Source organism: Moschus berezovskii, chromosome 7, assembly GCF_049115385.1.
Source record: "Moschus berezovskii isolate FMDL1 chromosome 7, NW_MosBer_1.0, whole genome shotgun sequence".
Taxonomy (NCBI): Eukaryota; Metazoa; Chordata; class Mammalia; order Artiodactyla; family Moschidae; genus Moschus; species Moschus berezovskii.
In genome coordinates, this window is record NC_142466.1 from 55074093 (window position 1) to 55090644 (window position 16552).

At 37.7% G+C, this 16552-nt stretch overlaps 1 protein-coding gene across 1 annotated transcript in view; it reads right to left on the reverse strand.

Moving 5' to 3' along the window:
* CEMIP2 (cell migration inducing hyaluronidase 2) overlaps positions 1-16552 on the reverse strand; it is a 77620-nt gene that overhangs the window by 15061 nt on the left and 46007 nt on the right. The window contains exons 13-18 of the mRNA XM_055428380.2: positions 15093-15224; positions 13422-13457; positions 12536-12691; positions 9571-9748; positions 7122-7337; positions 2801-3009 (exon numbers count right to left, since the gene is read on the reverse strand). Coding sequence (XP_055284355.1) covers positions 2801-3009; positions 7122-7337; positions 9571-9748; positions 12536-12691; positions 13422-13457; positions 15093-15224 — 927 coding nt within the window. The remainder of the gene's footprint in view (positions 1-2800; positions 3010-7121; positions 7338-9570; positions 9749-12535; positions 12692-13421; positions 13458-15092; positions 15225-16552) is intronic.

Below are 16552 nucleotides of genomic sequence, written 5' to 3' on the forward strand. Positions count from 1 at the left end.
TTCCCAAGCCAGGGATCAAACCCACATTTCCTGCTTGGCAGGCAGATTCTTTCCCACTGAGCCACCAGGGAAGCCCTAAAATTGCTAGAGATAAAGGTACACGCATTTTTAAAGTCTTTGATAGTATTACCAAATTGCAATAGTGTTTTTTCTTACCTAATGTTCTTGGATATAAAATTAATACTCTTCGAAAACCATTAAAAATATTTCTCCTTTTTTTTATCATTTTCTTTTTTCTGATGTTCTTTAAATTGTGGTAAAATACAACATTTGCCATGTTAGACATTTTTAACTTTACAGTTTAGTGGCATTACGTACATTCACGAGGTTGTACAACGATCGCCACTATTCACTTCCAGAACTTTTTAATGATTCTAAAGAATTTTAAAACAATATGTAACGAGGGTTTAAAACTGTTCACACAAATTTCATTCAGTAATCCCACTAAAGAATTAGAAACACGACCAAAAATAAATAAGAAAAATGTTCTATCCAGTATCATTTGTAATACCAAAAGGGGAGGAGGGACAGGAGAAAAACAATCTAAATGTTCATGGGGGAAATGGAATAGTTAAATACATTTTTGTATAAGATATGCTCAGAGAACCTTTGAGGGTGGAAAGAGACAAGAACCCTATACGCATTTATAATGCCTTACTTTGATTAGAAGAATTATAGGGTATTGCAATTTTCTTTATGTTTTGCTGCATTTTCTTAGTTTGTGCAATAAGTATAGATTTATAACTTTTAAACTGTTATTTTCAAAAGTGCCACTATGACAAAATCCATGATCTCTCTATAATTATCTTAAATATGGGTAAAAAAACTTACATCTCTTCCTCTTGCCTCTGCCCATGATATAATTTTTACAAACTTTTAGATGATTAAACAAGGAAAGTCTGACTGAATTTCAAGCCCATATGGAGTTTTGAAACTTCTGGCTCAGCCCTTTTTTCACTTTAAAATGTTGTTTACTTGCTCAGTATTTATTCAAAAAATTATGCCTGATATGTCCAGAACCCTGTTCACCTTTTGACTGTAATAGCTCACCCTCGGGTTCACAGCCTGCCAGCTATAACTTTCTGGACTGCTGATCACTCTTTGGCATGTACCCCCTGCCCCTGACAATCATTTGTTCTTTCACTGACTTCTAGGTAGCTCACAGATGGGAGTGATATGATCAGACTGGCTTTTAAAAAGAACTATACCCTGGACACAATGTGGGCCAAGGATTGGAAGTGGGGGGAGGTGGGGAGACTGAGGAGGAGGCTGCTGCAGGGATCTAGGTGAGATGATAATGACTTAAGTCATAAGCAGTGAGGGTCACAAGAGTGAAGAGACTTGAGCAATATTAAGGAGACAGGACCAACTGGGCTTGGCCACTAATAGGATGGAGAAATGAGAGAAAAGAAAAGAGTCAAAGATGAGTCCTGAGTTTGTTTTCTTTTTTTGACTTGGTTGACTCAGTAAGTGAAGGTGCAGTTCTTTGGCAGCAACAAGTATTACAGGAAAACAGTAATGGTTCAGTTTAGAGCATATGCCAGAGGCCTAACATCTCAGAATAAGAGTATCTACCATATGTTCAGCCATTCTTGAAAGTGGCCTACTTAGAGGCGAATTCCGATATGATCTATGTCCATCTCTGTTTATTTCAGTTAGTACTTTAAGAGAGTTCTGACAAGTCAAGGTTTATGACCAATCAGGTGAACAAACCATTTCAATTTTTCAGGGACATATCCGAGAAGTTTCATGGAGTCCCATAGTTTAACCACCGCACATATCTAGATAGTCCCAGCTCTGGTTTCTAGTCTCATCTCTGTCACTTCCCTGACCTAGGCTTCCACAGCAATCAAGCAGAACTAGCCCTTTACGGACTCTGCTGCTTTTGTAACAAAATGATCACTTTCTGTCACTTCCTCAGCGCAGCTTGGCCCAACTCCCTTATGCAGAATAATTGCTCTTATCCTTTGTCCATTAAAAAACAGTACTGGCTTATTTACTTGAATTTTGTTCCACCTGTATACTGCGAGCTCCTAAAGGGCAAGTAGTCCTCTCGGTCATCCTTATATCAACTGGCACACAGTAAACATTTAAATTAATGTAAAAACAGAGGTCTTGATTAAAAGTAATACTATGAGAGCAGACAACTGAGAAGTCAAGAGGGAACAGAAAGATGACTTCACATACAGGCAGAGGTGCAAAATATCTGGCATTCACGCCACAATTTTCCACTCCGTGCCCACTGCTGACATGAATAATCAATCATAACACTCTCTTCTGTCAAGTCCAAATTTGGCCTCAAAAACCTTTTTACTTTCTAGGTAACCAAGTGCTCATGTGGAAAACCAGATAAAAATGTCTTCCCACCCCAGCTATGGAGAATTAAAGTAGTTAGCATACAGTATTAAAATCTACTGTTGGGGAATTCTCTGCCAGGCAGTGGTTAAGACTGGTGCTCTCACTGCTGAGGGCCCAGGTTCGGTCCCTGGCCGGGGAACTAAAATCCCACATTTCCACATACAAGACACAGGGCACAGCAAAAAAAAAAAAATCCTACTGTTAAATGGCTTTCTGCACACAATACCTTGGCCATAGAGAAATATACATGCTTTTAAAAGGAGAGGATTTAACCTATATAAGCCCTTAATTCCATCAATATAACAGATATATCCTTTCCACAGGAGGAACAAAGTGCATAAAGCCGGCATTCTTTACCTGCTACCAAGGAGATGGGTTATTATTTTTCTCCACTAAACTATTACGTGCTCAACTATTTGAAATAACAGTAACAGAAGCATACTTGTTGAAGTTTATGAGGTATAGAAAAGCAGTCTTGGGTGCTGGCCCATTCCAGTGGATGGTGTAGCCCTTCTGCAGCATGATCACAGGCTGGTACTGTGAGAAAGCTGCCTTCTGGTTAATTCCTCGGAGCACCATAGGGTAGTCTGGATACTCATCTCGTGTGATGGTCATAGTCAGATTCGGAGTGCTCCATGTCTGCACATAGACCTTCAAAAAATAATTAAGAATGAAAGAAAAGAGAATGAAAATTTAAATAGCTAAAAAAAAAAAAATTTCCAGCAAAAGTCAAGTGTCTCTACTTTCAAAAGAGAGATTCTATGATCTGTGCCAGACAAAAATGAGTAGTAGCCAACTTCATCCTAAGCTCCACTTACAATGAAGCCTACTTAAACTGAAATGGTAAAAACAGACCATGTGTTCTGCTAGCCAAGATCTTCATCATCTCTTCCACAACAGGCCAGCTTATTCATCAGAATATAAAACCTTTGTGGTTTACATAGCTTGTCAAAGAAATCCCTCAATCTGAAGTACACACATATATAAATTAATGTGAAAACTGATACACTCTAGTTAAATCTGAAAGGCTTTCCTCTGAAATAAGAGGTGGAAATTTAAAATATCTTAGAGCTTTGGCTTTCGATTTTCCATGACCTGCATCAGCCCAAGAAATCATTTTTCACCCATTAAAAAAAAAAAAGTTATAAAGTGTTTTGCAAAAACTGGAAAAACATATTAAACTGAGGCAAAATTTGAAAGCCCTGAGTTTATTCCACTGGCATTTGGGCCCCATACTACACCAAAACAAAATCTTCCCCAAATGCATCCTCCAAGGAACAAACCTCAGAACAATTTCCTAAAACAAATCAGCATCTGTAACAGAATTCCCCAGAAGTATCGAAACATCTGCAGAATGCTGCATTTAACCCACACGATTTCTGTTTTCTGTTTTTCTATTCCACAGTTTTGTCCATAGTGATTCCTTAATTATAAATTCTTTGAGCCAGAAAGTCTTAACTGTCATTTGTGTTTGAATACTTCGATATAACTCTTCTCTACTGACACCATGTAAAGATTAAAATACAGATAGGAAATACATAGTTTGAGACTGACTGTCTTTGTTTAAATATATATGTTTAATATATCATATTTACTTATTGTTTATTTAAATGTTTATATGTGACCTGTACTTCATTACATTGGGTTGACCAAAAAGTTCTTTCACGGTTTTTTCACTGCATCGCAATAGAAAAACCCAAATGAACTTTTTGGCCAACCCAATAATAGGTTATATAAAGGTTATATATAAAATAGAATACACACCCCACCCCAAACACATATCTATAACCTGCCTTCTTCCAAATCCAAGGATTTGAGGTGGCACATCCTCCTTATGAGGGCTTCCCTGGTAGCTCAGCTGGTAAAGAATTCGCCCGCAATGTGGGAAACCTGGTTCAATTTCTGGGTCGGGAAGATCCCCTGGAGAGGGGGTAGACTACCCACTCCAGTATTCTTGGGCTTCCCTGGTGGCTCAGACGGTAAAGAATCTGCCTGCAATGTGGGAGACCTGGGTTCAATCCATGGGTTGGGAAGATCCTCTGGAGGAGGGCATGGAAACCCACTCCAGTCTTCTTGCCTGGAGAATCCCCATGGACAGAGGTGCCTGGCAGGCTACAGTCCACGGGGTCGCAAAGAGTCGGACACGACTGAGCCGCTAAGCACAGCACAGCATGCTTCTTATGATACCACCTTTCTTCTTGAGTACCCTTATCCGTGGGTCAGCAAAAAGCAGACATTCCATTAAAAATATTTACAAATAGCTAAATAATGATTATTCTATCTTGAGATCCAGTTGTTTCTAATTTTTGCTAAAAATGTACAGTATTATATACCACCCAAGGAACAACAAATGGCTGTAGATCTGGGCTCCCAGCCCAAATTTCAAATCCCCAGGAGAAAATTTCTATCTTACCATTCCCAGAGCCTCATGGGCAGGATTAAACAAACAACAACAAAAAAATAGAATTACTACTTTGCTTTGTAAGACAGAAGTATCAGGTTCACATACTAAAGTATATCAAATCCAGATTACAGAGACATTTAACATAAAATATAAAGTCTTCATTAGTGAGTACATACCACGTTAAGAAAGACAAACAGATACATGTACCTTTGAATACACATGGCTAGCAATTTAACTACAACTGTAGCTACTAAAGAATTTAAAAGCTTCTTATTTCTATTTTAATTCTCAAATTTCTACATCTTCTTAGGCATTAATGAGTCTACTTAATTTTAGAGGGCAATTCTGGTTAAGAATAAAATGAATGAAAAAATAAATCACATTTTTAACCACATTATTTTCTTCTTTATTTTTTATTATAATTAATTCTCCATCCTTTCCTGGTTCTTCCTGGAACTCAGGCAAGTATGATTCCTCTTGCTCCCATGGGGATGAGAAATCCCACAACAAAGAAGCTAGTATTCCATTAAAATAAGCCAAAAAAATCTTTCTAATCTTTATCCCTCTTAAGCCCTTTGTCTTGTCTATTGATGAGAATCTTTTTGAAGCTGTTTTTTTTTTAATTTAAGAATCATAGCATTCTTTAACAATGATGATTCAAAGTCTGAAGAGTAATAAACAAATCTGCTTCAAGAAGCTCCCACTACAGAAGGCTTATTAAATGGAAGAAACCATAAGACTCCAGGGGCTCAAGAAATTGAAAAGCAGGAGCCACAAACACACACTTGATGGGTAAAGTAGCTAGAGTTCAGCAAAGGTGCTCCATCACCAAACTGGTCCTTCCCCAGGAAAAACCCATTCGACAAATAAAAGAATTCAGCAGTACATCAGCAAGTGAGGCTTCTTTCTTGCCTTTGAGACCATCAGAGCCCAGTCTGCCTTGGAGGATACCTTGCTCTTCCTCTAATTCTCCTCTTCATGCTCCAGTTATCCTTTTCCTTTATTCTTTTGTCTCCCTCAACATTTATTATTAAATCAGTTCAGTTCAGTTCAGTCGCTCAGTTGTGTCCTATGACCATGTAATTGTCTAAAATATGGAAACAAAATTCTGCTCTCTTCAAAATTCTGGCAACTGGTACCTTCATTCTGCAATCTTCTATCCATCCAAAATATCACTACTAAAATCATCTTTGCAACTTAGAGCCCTGCTCTTCAAGTAATACTAATTGCAGCAAGCACTTCACTATGTGCCAGGTCATGGGTGAAATGTATTATCAGTACTCATGCATTCTATCTTCACAACAGCCACATATGAAAGAATCTAATATTATTCTCACTGTGCAGAGGCACAGAGCAGCTAATTAACTTACACGTCTCTTATTTAAGAAAATAACAAAGCCAGGATTCAAAGCCACGTGGTCTAGTTCCAGCATCTATTTTCTGAACATAATACCTCCCAAAGTATTCCATCCTCTTATACTTGGCATCCAGTTAATAACTGCATACTAGCTTAATGTTTTCAAAGAAGTGTTTCCCAATCTATAGCATCTCCTTCATATTTTCATAGATATATTATGATTTGCAGAATTTCCTTGAATTTCTTCCTTGTCCACTCATTTCCAATTCCTAACTCTGTTTCTGAGAATATATTACTTTCCATGTGACCTACTGATATTCTGCCTCACAAGTCAGATTCCTTAATTTATTTTTTTTTTTCCAGATTCCCTAATTTAGAGATGAATAGAGAAAATAACCCTGAAGGGCTTCCTAGGTAGCACGCGTGGTAAAGAACCCATCTGCCAATACAGGAGCTGTAAGAGACACGGGTTCAATCCCTGGGTTGGGAAGATCCCCTGGAGGAGAGAATGACAACCTACTCCAATATTCTTGCCTGGAGAATCCCATGGACAGAGGACCCTGATGGGCTACAGTCCATAGGGTCGCAAAGAGTTGGACACAATGGAAGCAACTTAGCACTCAGTAACCCTAAAAGCAAAGAATAAAATGCCTTCTCAAGGGGCACAGCTGTAGCATGGCCAGAAAACCTGGTCTAAGACTCAGGAAATATGGTTTCTCACCCCAACTGTCTCCCAACCATATTTAACCAAGTGCAAATTAATCATACTTCTCTTGGGCTCACTTTTCCACTTCTAAATCGGTTTGTAGTGGGGAAAGTTTAAATAAAATTCTGTAAGTCTGTGATTTCTAATGAAATTTTTATTTTTTTTTACCACTTAAAAAAAAAAAATCATGCTTTGAGAAGTAGCCATCAGCCCAAAGATCTGAAGAGTACTCCACATAGAAACAGTGCTGTCAGGAGCTGGGGGGGAATCAGGTATCACAATGCATTCTGGCCTACCTGGGCATAGCTCCCACTGCACACCACTGCATTCCATTTGGTAACATTTATACAGCTTGGATGGCGGATCAGGTAGTTGTCCATTCTTCCCACATAAGCATCCTTGTATCCCGTCACAGAGCCATCAGTGTCGTGGAATATGGAGTTCTTATCACCATCTAGCTCACAGTCTTCAAACCAGGGGCCAGGCTTTCCAAAGAATACATTAAGAGAGACCTGACAGCGGTGAAAAACAAGGACATCCTATAATGAGGGCTCCTGTCATGTTACCCAGCATCCCCTGCAAGAACCAAACTTCATATTCACTACAATTCATTACAATTCCTTTAAGACTACGCAGTTCTGAGTCACAGCATAGTTGTCAACCAACATTTTTGACTAATTATGACATGAACGGGGAAAAAAAACTTCCTGAAGCCTTAGTTCAGGCAGCAAGCATTCAACTTCATCTTTGATGTTTTCCCTTTTTTCAACTTAAAAACGATTACCTGTTCCCCAGATAAAACGAATTCATGGTAACAGAAACCAGAATAGTTGTAGAAAGAGGAACTATGTAGTCATATGTATTTGTTAAAACTTAAAAACTTTTCACTTAAGATCTCTGCATTTCCCTGTATGCAAATTATACCTCAATTAAATTAAAATATATTACAAGTTCGATCTCCTGAGCTAATCATTTCATTTTACTTCAAATGTTTTAGTTAACTTGTGAATGACTCCTGCCACCAAAAAATAAGCACAGTTCCAAACTGAAACAGTCTAAACACTGTCCTGGTATGGTTGCCTGACCACTGGACTCATTAGAACCTGTTGAAAGGTGTCATTTTTTTCTCTCCTCAACACAGACTAAGTCCAGCTCAATAATTTTCATACATTAATTCAATGCCTTTATCAAACACATAGTACATAGCTAGCTACAAAGCAGGCTACAGGTTACATGATTTATAATCTTTGGGTGCGTGCTAAGTTGCTTCAGTTGTGTCTGACTCTTTGCGACCCTATGGACTGTAGCCTGCCAGGCTAATGTTATTCAAACCATGCAGATAACACCTTACGATGCTTTTATGCACTCATTGCCCTGGCAAGTTTTAAAATCAACTGAACATATAAATGATAAGCAACTCAATGGAAAGTCAGTGATGTGTGGAACAAATGGTTCTCAGTTCTTAGTTCTAGACTCTTTTCTCTCTTTCCTTATACCTCCCATGGTTAAATCTTAAAGTCGAGGACATATTCTTCATCTTTTTAGGAAGAATAAATTTGCGGAACATACCCTTCATAAATGGTTCCAGAGCATCAGCACCTTAGAAAATTCCAGGCTGATGAAACACTGGCCTTAAACAGCATGGATTCTCTTAGGCTGTGAGAACTCTAACTCTCCAACAAAAGCAAAATCTAAAAACTGCTCTTTCAGTATGACCATGTCAGTGATCACTAAATTCTATGTATGGAGAGAACATCCAGGCTGTAAGTGAGCTGCCAACCTCCACAATGGAGAGGCAATCCAAGACCCTCCCTAGTTACACGCAGCCCTGTCCACGGTGCAGCTCTTCGTCTTCCCCTGGAGTTATGTAGTCTAGAAGAGAACCAGTCAATCAATTTGCACCTGGGCCTCTGTTCCATGCCTCGGCTATTCACAAGAACCACTTATAGATTTTGGTAAACTAACCTAAATTCTCTTTTAAACTGGGGAACCACAGAGTTTGCCTATGGACATGAATGACAAAACTATGAGTTATTTTACAATTGTGGCTGCCTGTGGGAGTAGAAAACAAGATGGTCCGAGACTCAATCTCTACACCACTGTCATCTTAGAAGTGGCAAGATGGGAAGAGGCTAGGGGAATATAATCAGATTGGCCTATGTATTGATGGTAAGGAGGGTACTGGTGAAACTGCTGAGAAAACGATTTCTGTGGCCTACTGTATTGTAAACAATTATTTCTAAGTCTTTTTTGCAATCTTCATAAAAATATTCCAATAGTTTATATCAGGAATAACCCAGTTTGTTTCCTGTCACCCCAGTATTTCTATTCTTTCCCAATCTTTTGTTCTCCAGCTCCCCAGAAGAACAGATCTCAGAAAAGTAAAATAGCAGGTAAAACCCAAATCTCTTTATGGATTATTATACTGAATTCCCCAAAATCATATGTCCTCTTATTCCTATGAAATTCTACAATTCTCACCACTGTATCAACACATTAAGTCATTTTCCCTTTGATGATATCACCAGAATATCAAAAATACTCTAGGTCACATGGGACTTCTGCTCTCACCCTAAACTCAGCAGGACAGAGTACCTGAAATTAGGAGTTACTCTTGCATAGAATTCGCCTCCCAAGCCTAAAAGCTTGGTGCAAATCCTATCTTTGTGTTTCTTTCTCTGGAAATGTGCCATCCTTCTGCTTGGTACCATAGTCACTGTATAGGAACCATAAGAACGTACTTACATGTGGACCAAACTTCACGAGGGAGATGTTATTTCTGGGGGTTATCTGCCAGGAATTCTTCATGAGGAAGCCAATAGCACTGGTATATCTATCCAAAGTTGGCACATATTTTTTGAAAGTGCACCTGGTGAGATGAATGGGCCCATCATAGATCTGAAAGCCTCTAATTGGAAATGTCCTGTTGAAATACAAAATTTTTTTTAATGCATATGGGCCCATCTGTTTAACAGCATTTCACTTACATAGTTGTTTCATAAATACTGTTCAATATCCCATATATACAAAGTACAATTTTAGCATACAATGCTAATGAAGCAAGATCTCCAATCTAATGAAACCTATACCAGTCCATTCTTAAGGAGATCAATCCTGGGTGTTCATTGGAAGGTCTGATGCTAAAGATGAAACTCCAATACTTTGGCCACCTCATGCGACGAGTTGACTCACTGGAAAAGAGTCTGATGCTAGGAGGGATTGGGGGTGGGAGGAGACGGGGACGACAGAGAATGAGATGGCTGGATGGCATCACCGACTCGATGGACATGAGTTTGAGTGAACTCCGGGAGTTGGTGATGGACAGGGAGGCCTGGCGTGCTGTGATTCATGGGGTCGCAGAGAGTCGGACATGACTGAGCGACTGAACTGAACTGAACTGATACTGCAGTGAGAAAGGCAAACAAAAACATAATGGGTAATTTCAGACAAGAGCATGAGAAAACAAAAGACGTAGTAATAGAATAGACTTGAGTAGGATAGAGATGCTATTTTGGATACAGAGAAGGCCTCTCCAAGAGGTGACTTTGCTTCCTTGAATCAACTCAGTTAAGATCTTTTCTTTGATAACTCAAACCATTTAGCTTTAGTTCCAAAATCTCTAGCACAAGAAGGCAAATCTGTACTTAATCAGAGAGACTTCCTTTCAAGCCACTAAATGACAGTGATAGGGAGAATGATATACTTAAATGTACAAAAGTATAAGTCTGCAAGGCTTACTATAGCTAGATTGAGAAATTCATTTTATTCATTTTACTCCTTTCTGTCCAAATATAAGCTCCTTAACTTACTAATCATATGTTATTAACTATAATTAATGTACAAAACCCATAATATTCTGGATCCCTTAGGTTTTTCCCCTATTAAGTCTTTTAATAGAATTGCAGAGGACTTCTATAGCAACTAATTAGTTTACAACTTGGCAGTGTTTTACAATAAAAAAAATCACATACACTAGCAAGAAAGTCAAATAATCTGGTTAAAAATCTATGCCTATCTTTGTGTATCCAAGAATATATCGCAAAATGGTCCTCTACCATAGAAAAGGCTGCAAAGATACAGTAAAATAAAAATTAGGCTCATTGACCAACCAGCAATCTTTGTTTCAAAAATTCCTCCCTAGCACAGAAGCAACAGCATTTTGAAGTAAAACTGGAGGCCAATGAGAAATCAAAATAATGAAATTGAATTGCCCACCATTTTACTGCAGCCCATACCCAACTAATACAGCTTTTTTTTTTTTCTTTAATTTACATATTAGAAGAGGCAGCTTTAGCTTAATGGGGAAGAGCAGAGCACTGAAGCCAAACTAACAGGTTTTGAGTCCCACATTAGCTACTTTTAGTGAGTTACTCATTTATAAAGCAGGACGATGACAACACCTGGATTAACTGAATAATAAAATATTCAGAACAGGGCCTGATACATAATAAATACTTAGTAAATGTTAGCTATTAAATATCCATGAGGTTCCTTTCCTAGTGGCTTCCATGGTCTGAATAAAAGAAGTTCTACACATAGTGCAGCATGTAGTGAAGGCGTTTAGCATTTCCCAACAATAAGCACAGGGGAGACAGGCCAAGGATAGGCTGCCCTCTGCTAGAAGCTAGTTAAGCCCTTCAGCCAATATTCACCACCTGTCCCTTAAAGTCACCTGTCTGTCTGCCTTACCCCGCTGAGCGGTCCTAGCCCAATATCCAGACACAGTGGATAGTTTAAGGGGACTGATGCTTAATGAAATCTGACATTAGCTCTGATGTAAGGACTTTAGAACACTAATTTTTCTCTACCTGGTTTTCTTGTAGTAAAAGGATGACAACTCTAAACTGTGTCTCAGAGCTGAAGTACAGATTAATTAGGTAATAGTTTCCCAAAAGTTCTGAAGAATCTTTATAGTGCTAAGTACTATTTTAATGACTGTGATTATTTTGACAGAAAACATGCCAAAAGTCTACCCCATACCCTTTCAACATCTGAAACAATGTTAATTACACAGCTTGTTAGGTTTTGAGTCAGCTTTGGCATCTATCAACTCATTTTCTAGGACTCTTTTCAATAAGCAATTTCTTTTTTCCAGTGGCTATTTCTTAAAACTAGCATCACCATATTAAGGAGAAAAACTGATTTGATGTCCATAGTTTATGGTTTGGTGACTTTCTGTGGCTCAAGAAAGGGAAAAAACAAAACTACCAGCTTACATAAGGCCTTATCCAAGAAGGACTAACAGGATAGTTTCCTTCATTATAAAACTGATGTGGTGGTTTAGTTGCTATGTCATGTCCGACTCTTGTGACCCCATGGACTGTAGCCAGTCAGGATTCTCTGTCCAAGGAATTTCCCGGAAAGGAATACTGGAGTGGGTAGCTATTCCCTTCTTCAGGGGATCTTCCTGATCCGGGGATCAAATCCAGGGCTCTCACACTGCAGGTGGATTCTTTACCACCGAGGGAAGCCCCATAAAATTGATAATGACATCTATATATAATGTTTAATAGTTAATGCTCAAGAATCACAGAGGATAACACATACAATAGAAATAGCAAAAATAACATGAAGCATTTTAATAATAATAAATATGGTGGGAAAAGTGTCACAGTGGGAATCCATTCAGGATTATTATGGAAATTTCTGTAAGGGTTAGAGCTTCATTTATTGTTTAAAGGTAACATTCCTCTGATAAAGCAATGCTCACCTGTTCCTAGGTAATGTCCGAGGCTTCAGGTCTATCCCTCCAGTGCCTACATACTTGTTCTGACCACCCTGAAAGCCATAATTCCTGCTCTCCCCAACAAAGAGAGATTCAGATACCTCTTGGCTGGAACCTTCATCACTTGGGAAGCTTCCATCACTGTTAAAATAAGAATAATCACTAATCACACAGGAAGGCAAGCTATAACTTTAAAAACCTAAAAATTTTCAAAGTAGCTAGCAGCTTCTTAAATACATACTAGTGAGTCATCAAAAGGTGCCTCTAAGTTGTGAGTATACCTCTTATAAATTAATATGCAGTTTGCAAATTAGACTTAAACAAATGAGATTTAGCAGCAACAACTAATTATTTTAGTCTCAAGCAACAATATTGCAAATGGGGAGAATAAACTTGCCCTGAACACAACAATGAGATGACAAACATGTTTAAGATGGGCATGAGAGTAACTGTTATCTGGGGAAAAATATGTAACATAAAAAGTTCAGTTCTTAAGGACCACTGTGAAATGAGACCAATTTTTAAGAAAGAAAATATTTAATTTGCTGCCAACTTTTACTCCCTTCCTCTTTATTCCCCTACTTTTTAAGATCTTTAATCAAAAACTGAAGGGTTTTCATCTAAGCAAAAAATATGATGGGCCTACCCTTCTGTGCAGTTCCAGCTAGAGCAACCTCCTAGTTTGGTGTGAATTCAATTAATCAATAAAAATGTATTTTTGGCCCTCTAGTGGCATCAAGAAGTGAGTGCTATTTTTTTTAATGTTAATAAATGACACAGCATTCCTGTGCTATCAAAAAAAAAAAATCAAGGTTATTTTACCTTACAACTTTAAAATAAACAGATAAATATTTTTTAAGTAATTACAAACCTGGCAAAGGTCAGTCCTATTCCATTGTCTGAAAATCTAAAGAGAATGAAGGAACATTTTAATTTATCACATCATGTAAGAAGAGGTAATTCTCTCAATATTTAATTGTCATAAAAATCCAAGAAGTTCCAATAATATTTACTCTCCAAGACCACACAAAAATTTCATTTTCCAATAACTAAAAGCATAGTCTCCACAGTAAAGGCACCTGGTTTGCATCTCAGCTTTGCCAATTACTAGCTGTGTGACCTTGGGCAAGTTACTTGTGTGTCCCTCAGTTTTCTCACCTAAAGGTTGAAATAACACTATAAGCTTCCTCATGGGATATCTGAAAGCATTAAAATGCTAATTCATTTCAACTATTTAGAACAGCGTCTGGCACAGAGTAAAGAGCACATGAAAAGTCAAAGTGTCAGTCACTCAGTCGTGTCCGACTCTTTGCAACCTTATGGACTGTAGCCCACCAGGCTCCTCTGTCCATGGAATTTTCCAGGCAAGAATACTGAAATGGGTAGCCATCCCTTTCTCTAGGGCATCTCCCCAATCCAGGGATCAAACCCGGGTCTCCGACATTACAGGCAGATTCTTTACCGTCTGAGCCACCAGGGAAGCCCAAAGAGAATATGTGCTAAAAACCTATATTTACAATTTTTATCATTAGGTTGGCTCCCATATCTGTGTGTTCTGCATCCACAGATTCAACCAACTGTGGATAAGAAATGTTTTTTTAAATTCCAGAAAACTCCAAAAAGCAAAACTTTGTCCAGTGCTGGCAACTATTTACATAGCATTTACATTGTATTTACAACTATTTAGGTAGCATTTACAGTCTTGAGTTATAATAAGTACTCCAGAGATGATTTAAAGTATACAGAAGGATGTGTACAGGTTATATGCAAATACTAAATACTATGACATTTTATATAAGGATCTTGAGCGTCAAGATTTTAGTACCCATTAGGGTCCTGAAACTGATCCCCCATGAATACCAAGGAATGACTAATTTTTATCAATTAGATCATAGTATTCTCTTCAAAACTTTTCAATATTAATTCCAAATTATTTCTACAGATTTTATACAGTGTCAGTTTTTTCATGATAAATGCCAAGCAACTAACGTCAGTATCAGCCAGAAAAAAACATTTTTCTAAACTCCTGAACACCAAATCTTAGCTCGACATACTTCAGGCTTCTCCTAAAAGTATACAAATGGAAAAGAAGTGAGAGGCTTACTGCCTCAAGTCATGTTAAAACATAAGTCAACAGACTTATTAAGGTGGAATTCAACTTTTGTTTTGAATGGCAGTGGAAGAGCATCATGAAACTGAGTTTCCAAGAGGAAGGAAAAAAGTGCAGGTAGTTTCGAAATCTTTATTTAGTTCTCTGACATAGACCATGTTTGTTATATAAAGTCCCAGTTTCTGTTTAATCTCATCAAAAAGCTCTCATGTCACCAGACAAGTTCAGTTCCAATAACAGCAGCAGAATGAGACGATCCCAAACATTTGAAGTCGGTTAACATACTTCCTCAGAGCCTGTCCTGTCTGTTAGCAATGATACTGTGACTCCAGAAACCACCACTGTACCTTCAGTCTACTGGGCTTTTAAAAATAGCCTTAAAAAATAAATATATCAGTGTCATCAGATAATAACTTCACAGAGAATACCCACGCTGAATTCTGAACAACAATGTCTCCTCCTCTAACCCAAGCTCCGTTGTCATTATTTTTAAAAGCAATGAGCCTGTCAATTAAAGCAGCAACACGTGGCTTTTCAGGGTCTGCATCCTGATGAGGCCGAAACCTTAGGGTTGGAAGGAAAAAAAAGAGACTTTTAAAGAGTAATGAAAAGGCAATGGGAATCAGCTATTTAAAATTATAAGCTTAAGTGTCAAAAAACAAGATTCAAATTTGACCAAAACAAGACAAAAAAAACAAGATACAACTTAATATCTGCATTTAAAATACTGAAAAAATTCACAAATTTGCAGAGAACTGATTTCATATTTCAGTTTGTTTTTCATCAATTTATCTTATACAGTGGACATTACAGAACATTCCAAGCACTAAGAGCATTTCAAAAATAAACAAAAACCTCAAACTAGGAAATACAGCATGTTTTCACAAATTCTTAAGTTACATGATATTAAAATAAACTGAAAAATTAATCATATATTTCAACATACATATCTGTGAACCAGAGTATTATATGAGTTGTATGCTGGTGAAATATTTTAGATATAGAGCAAAATCTGGGTTCAATGTCTTTAAAATGCCTAAATTCAAAAGATTGTATTTATAGAATATTCAGTTCAGTTCAGTTGCTCAGTCGTGTCCGACTCTTTGCAACCCCATGAATCACAGCACGCCAGGCCTCCCTGTCCATCACCAACTCCCGGAGTTCACTCAAACTCATGTCCATCGAGTTGATGATGCCATCCAGCCATCTCATTACTCAGCCATAAAAAATGAAATTTTGCCATCTGTGATGTGGATGGACCTAAAAGGTATTCTGCTTAGTGAAATAAGTCAGACAAAGAAAGACAAATAAATGCTCCACATTATCGCTTTTATGTGTAATCTAAAAAATAAAACAAATGAATATAACAAGAAACAGATTCACAGATACAGAGAACAAAGGAGTAGTTATCAGAGTAGTTACCAGTGTGGAGAGAAGGGAGGAGGGAGCAAATAGTGGTATGGGATTAAGAGATATAAACTACTATGTATAAAATAAACAGGGCTTCCCAAGTGGTGCTAGTGGTAAAGAACCTGCATGCCAATGCAGGTGACCTAAGCAACACAGGTTCGATCCCTGGGTGAGGAACATCCTCTGGAAGAGGAAATGGCAACCCAAGCAACAAGGATATACCATACAGCAAAGGGAAATGAAGCCATTATTCTATAATAACTTTAAATGAAGTATAATCTAAAAAAACACTGAATTGCTGTACATTTGACACCAAGATACTATAAATCTATTATAATAAAAATATAAAAAATAAAATATCAGCACTTTAAAAAGTAGACTGTATTTCATCAACTTATTAGTTATAAAGACTGAATTTTACTTTTTCTTTCTCTTCCTAAAATGTTTACAAGGATCTTAATGAAAAGACCAAGAAAAAAAAA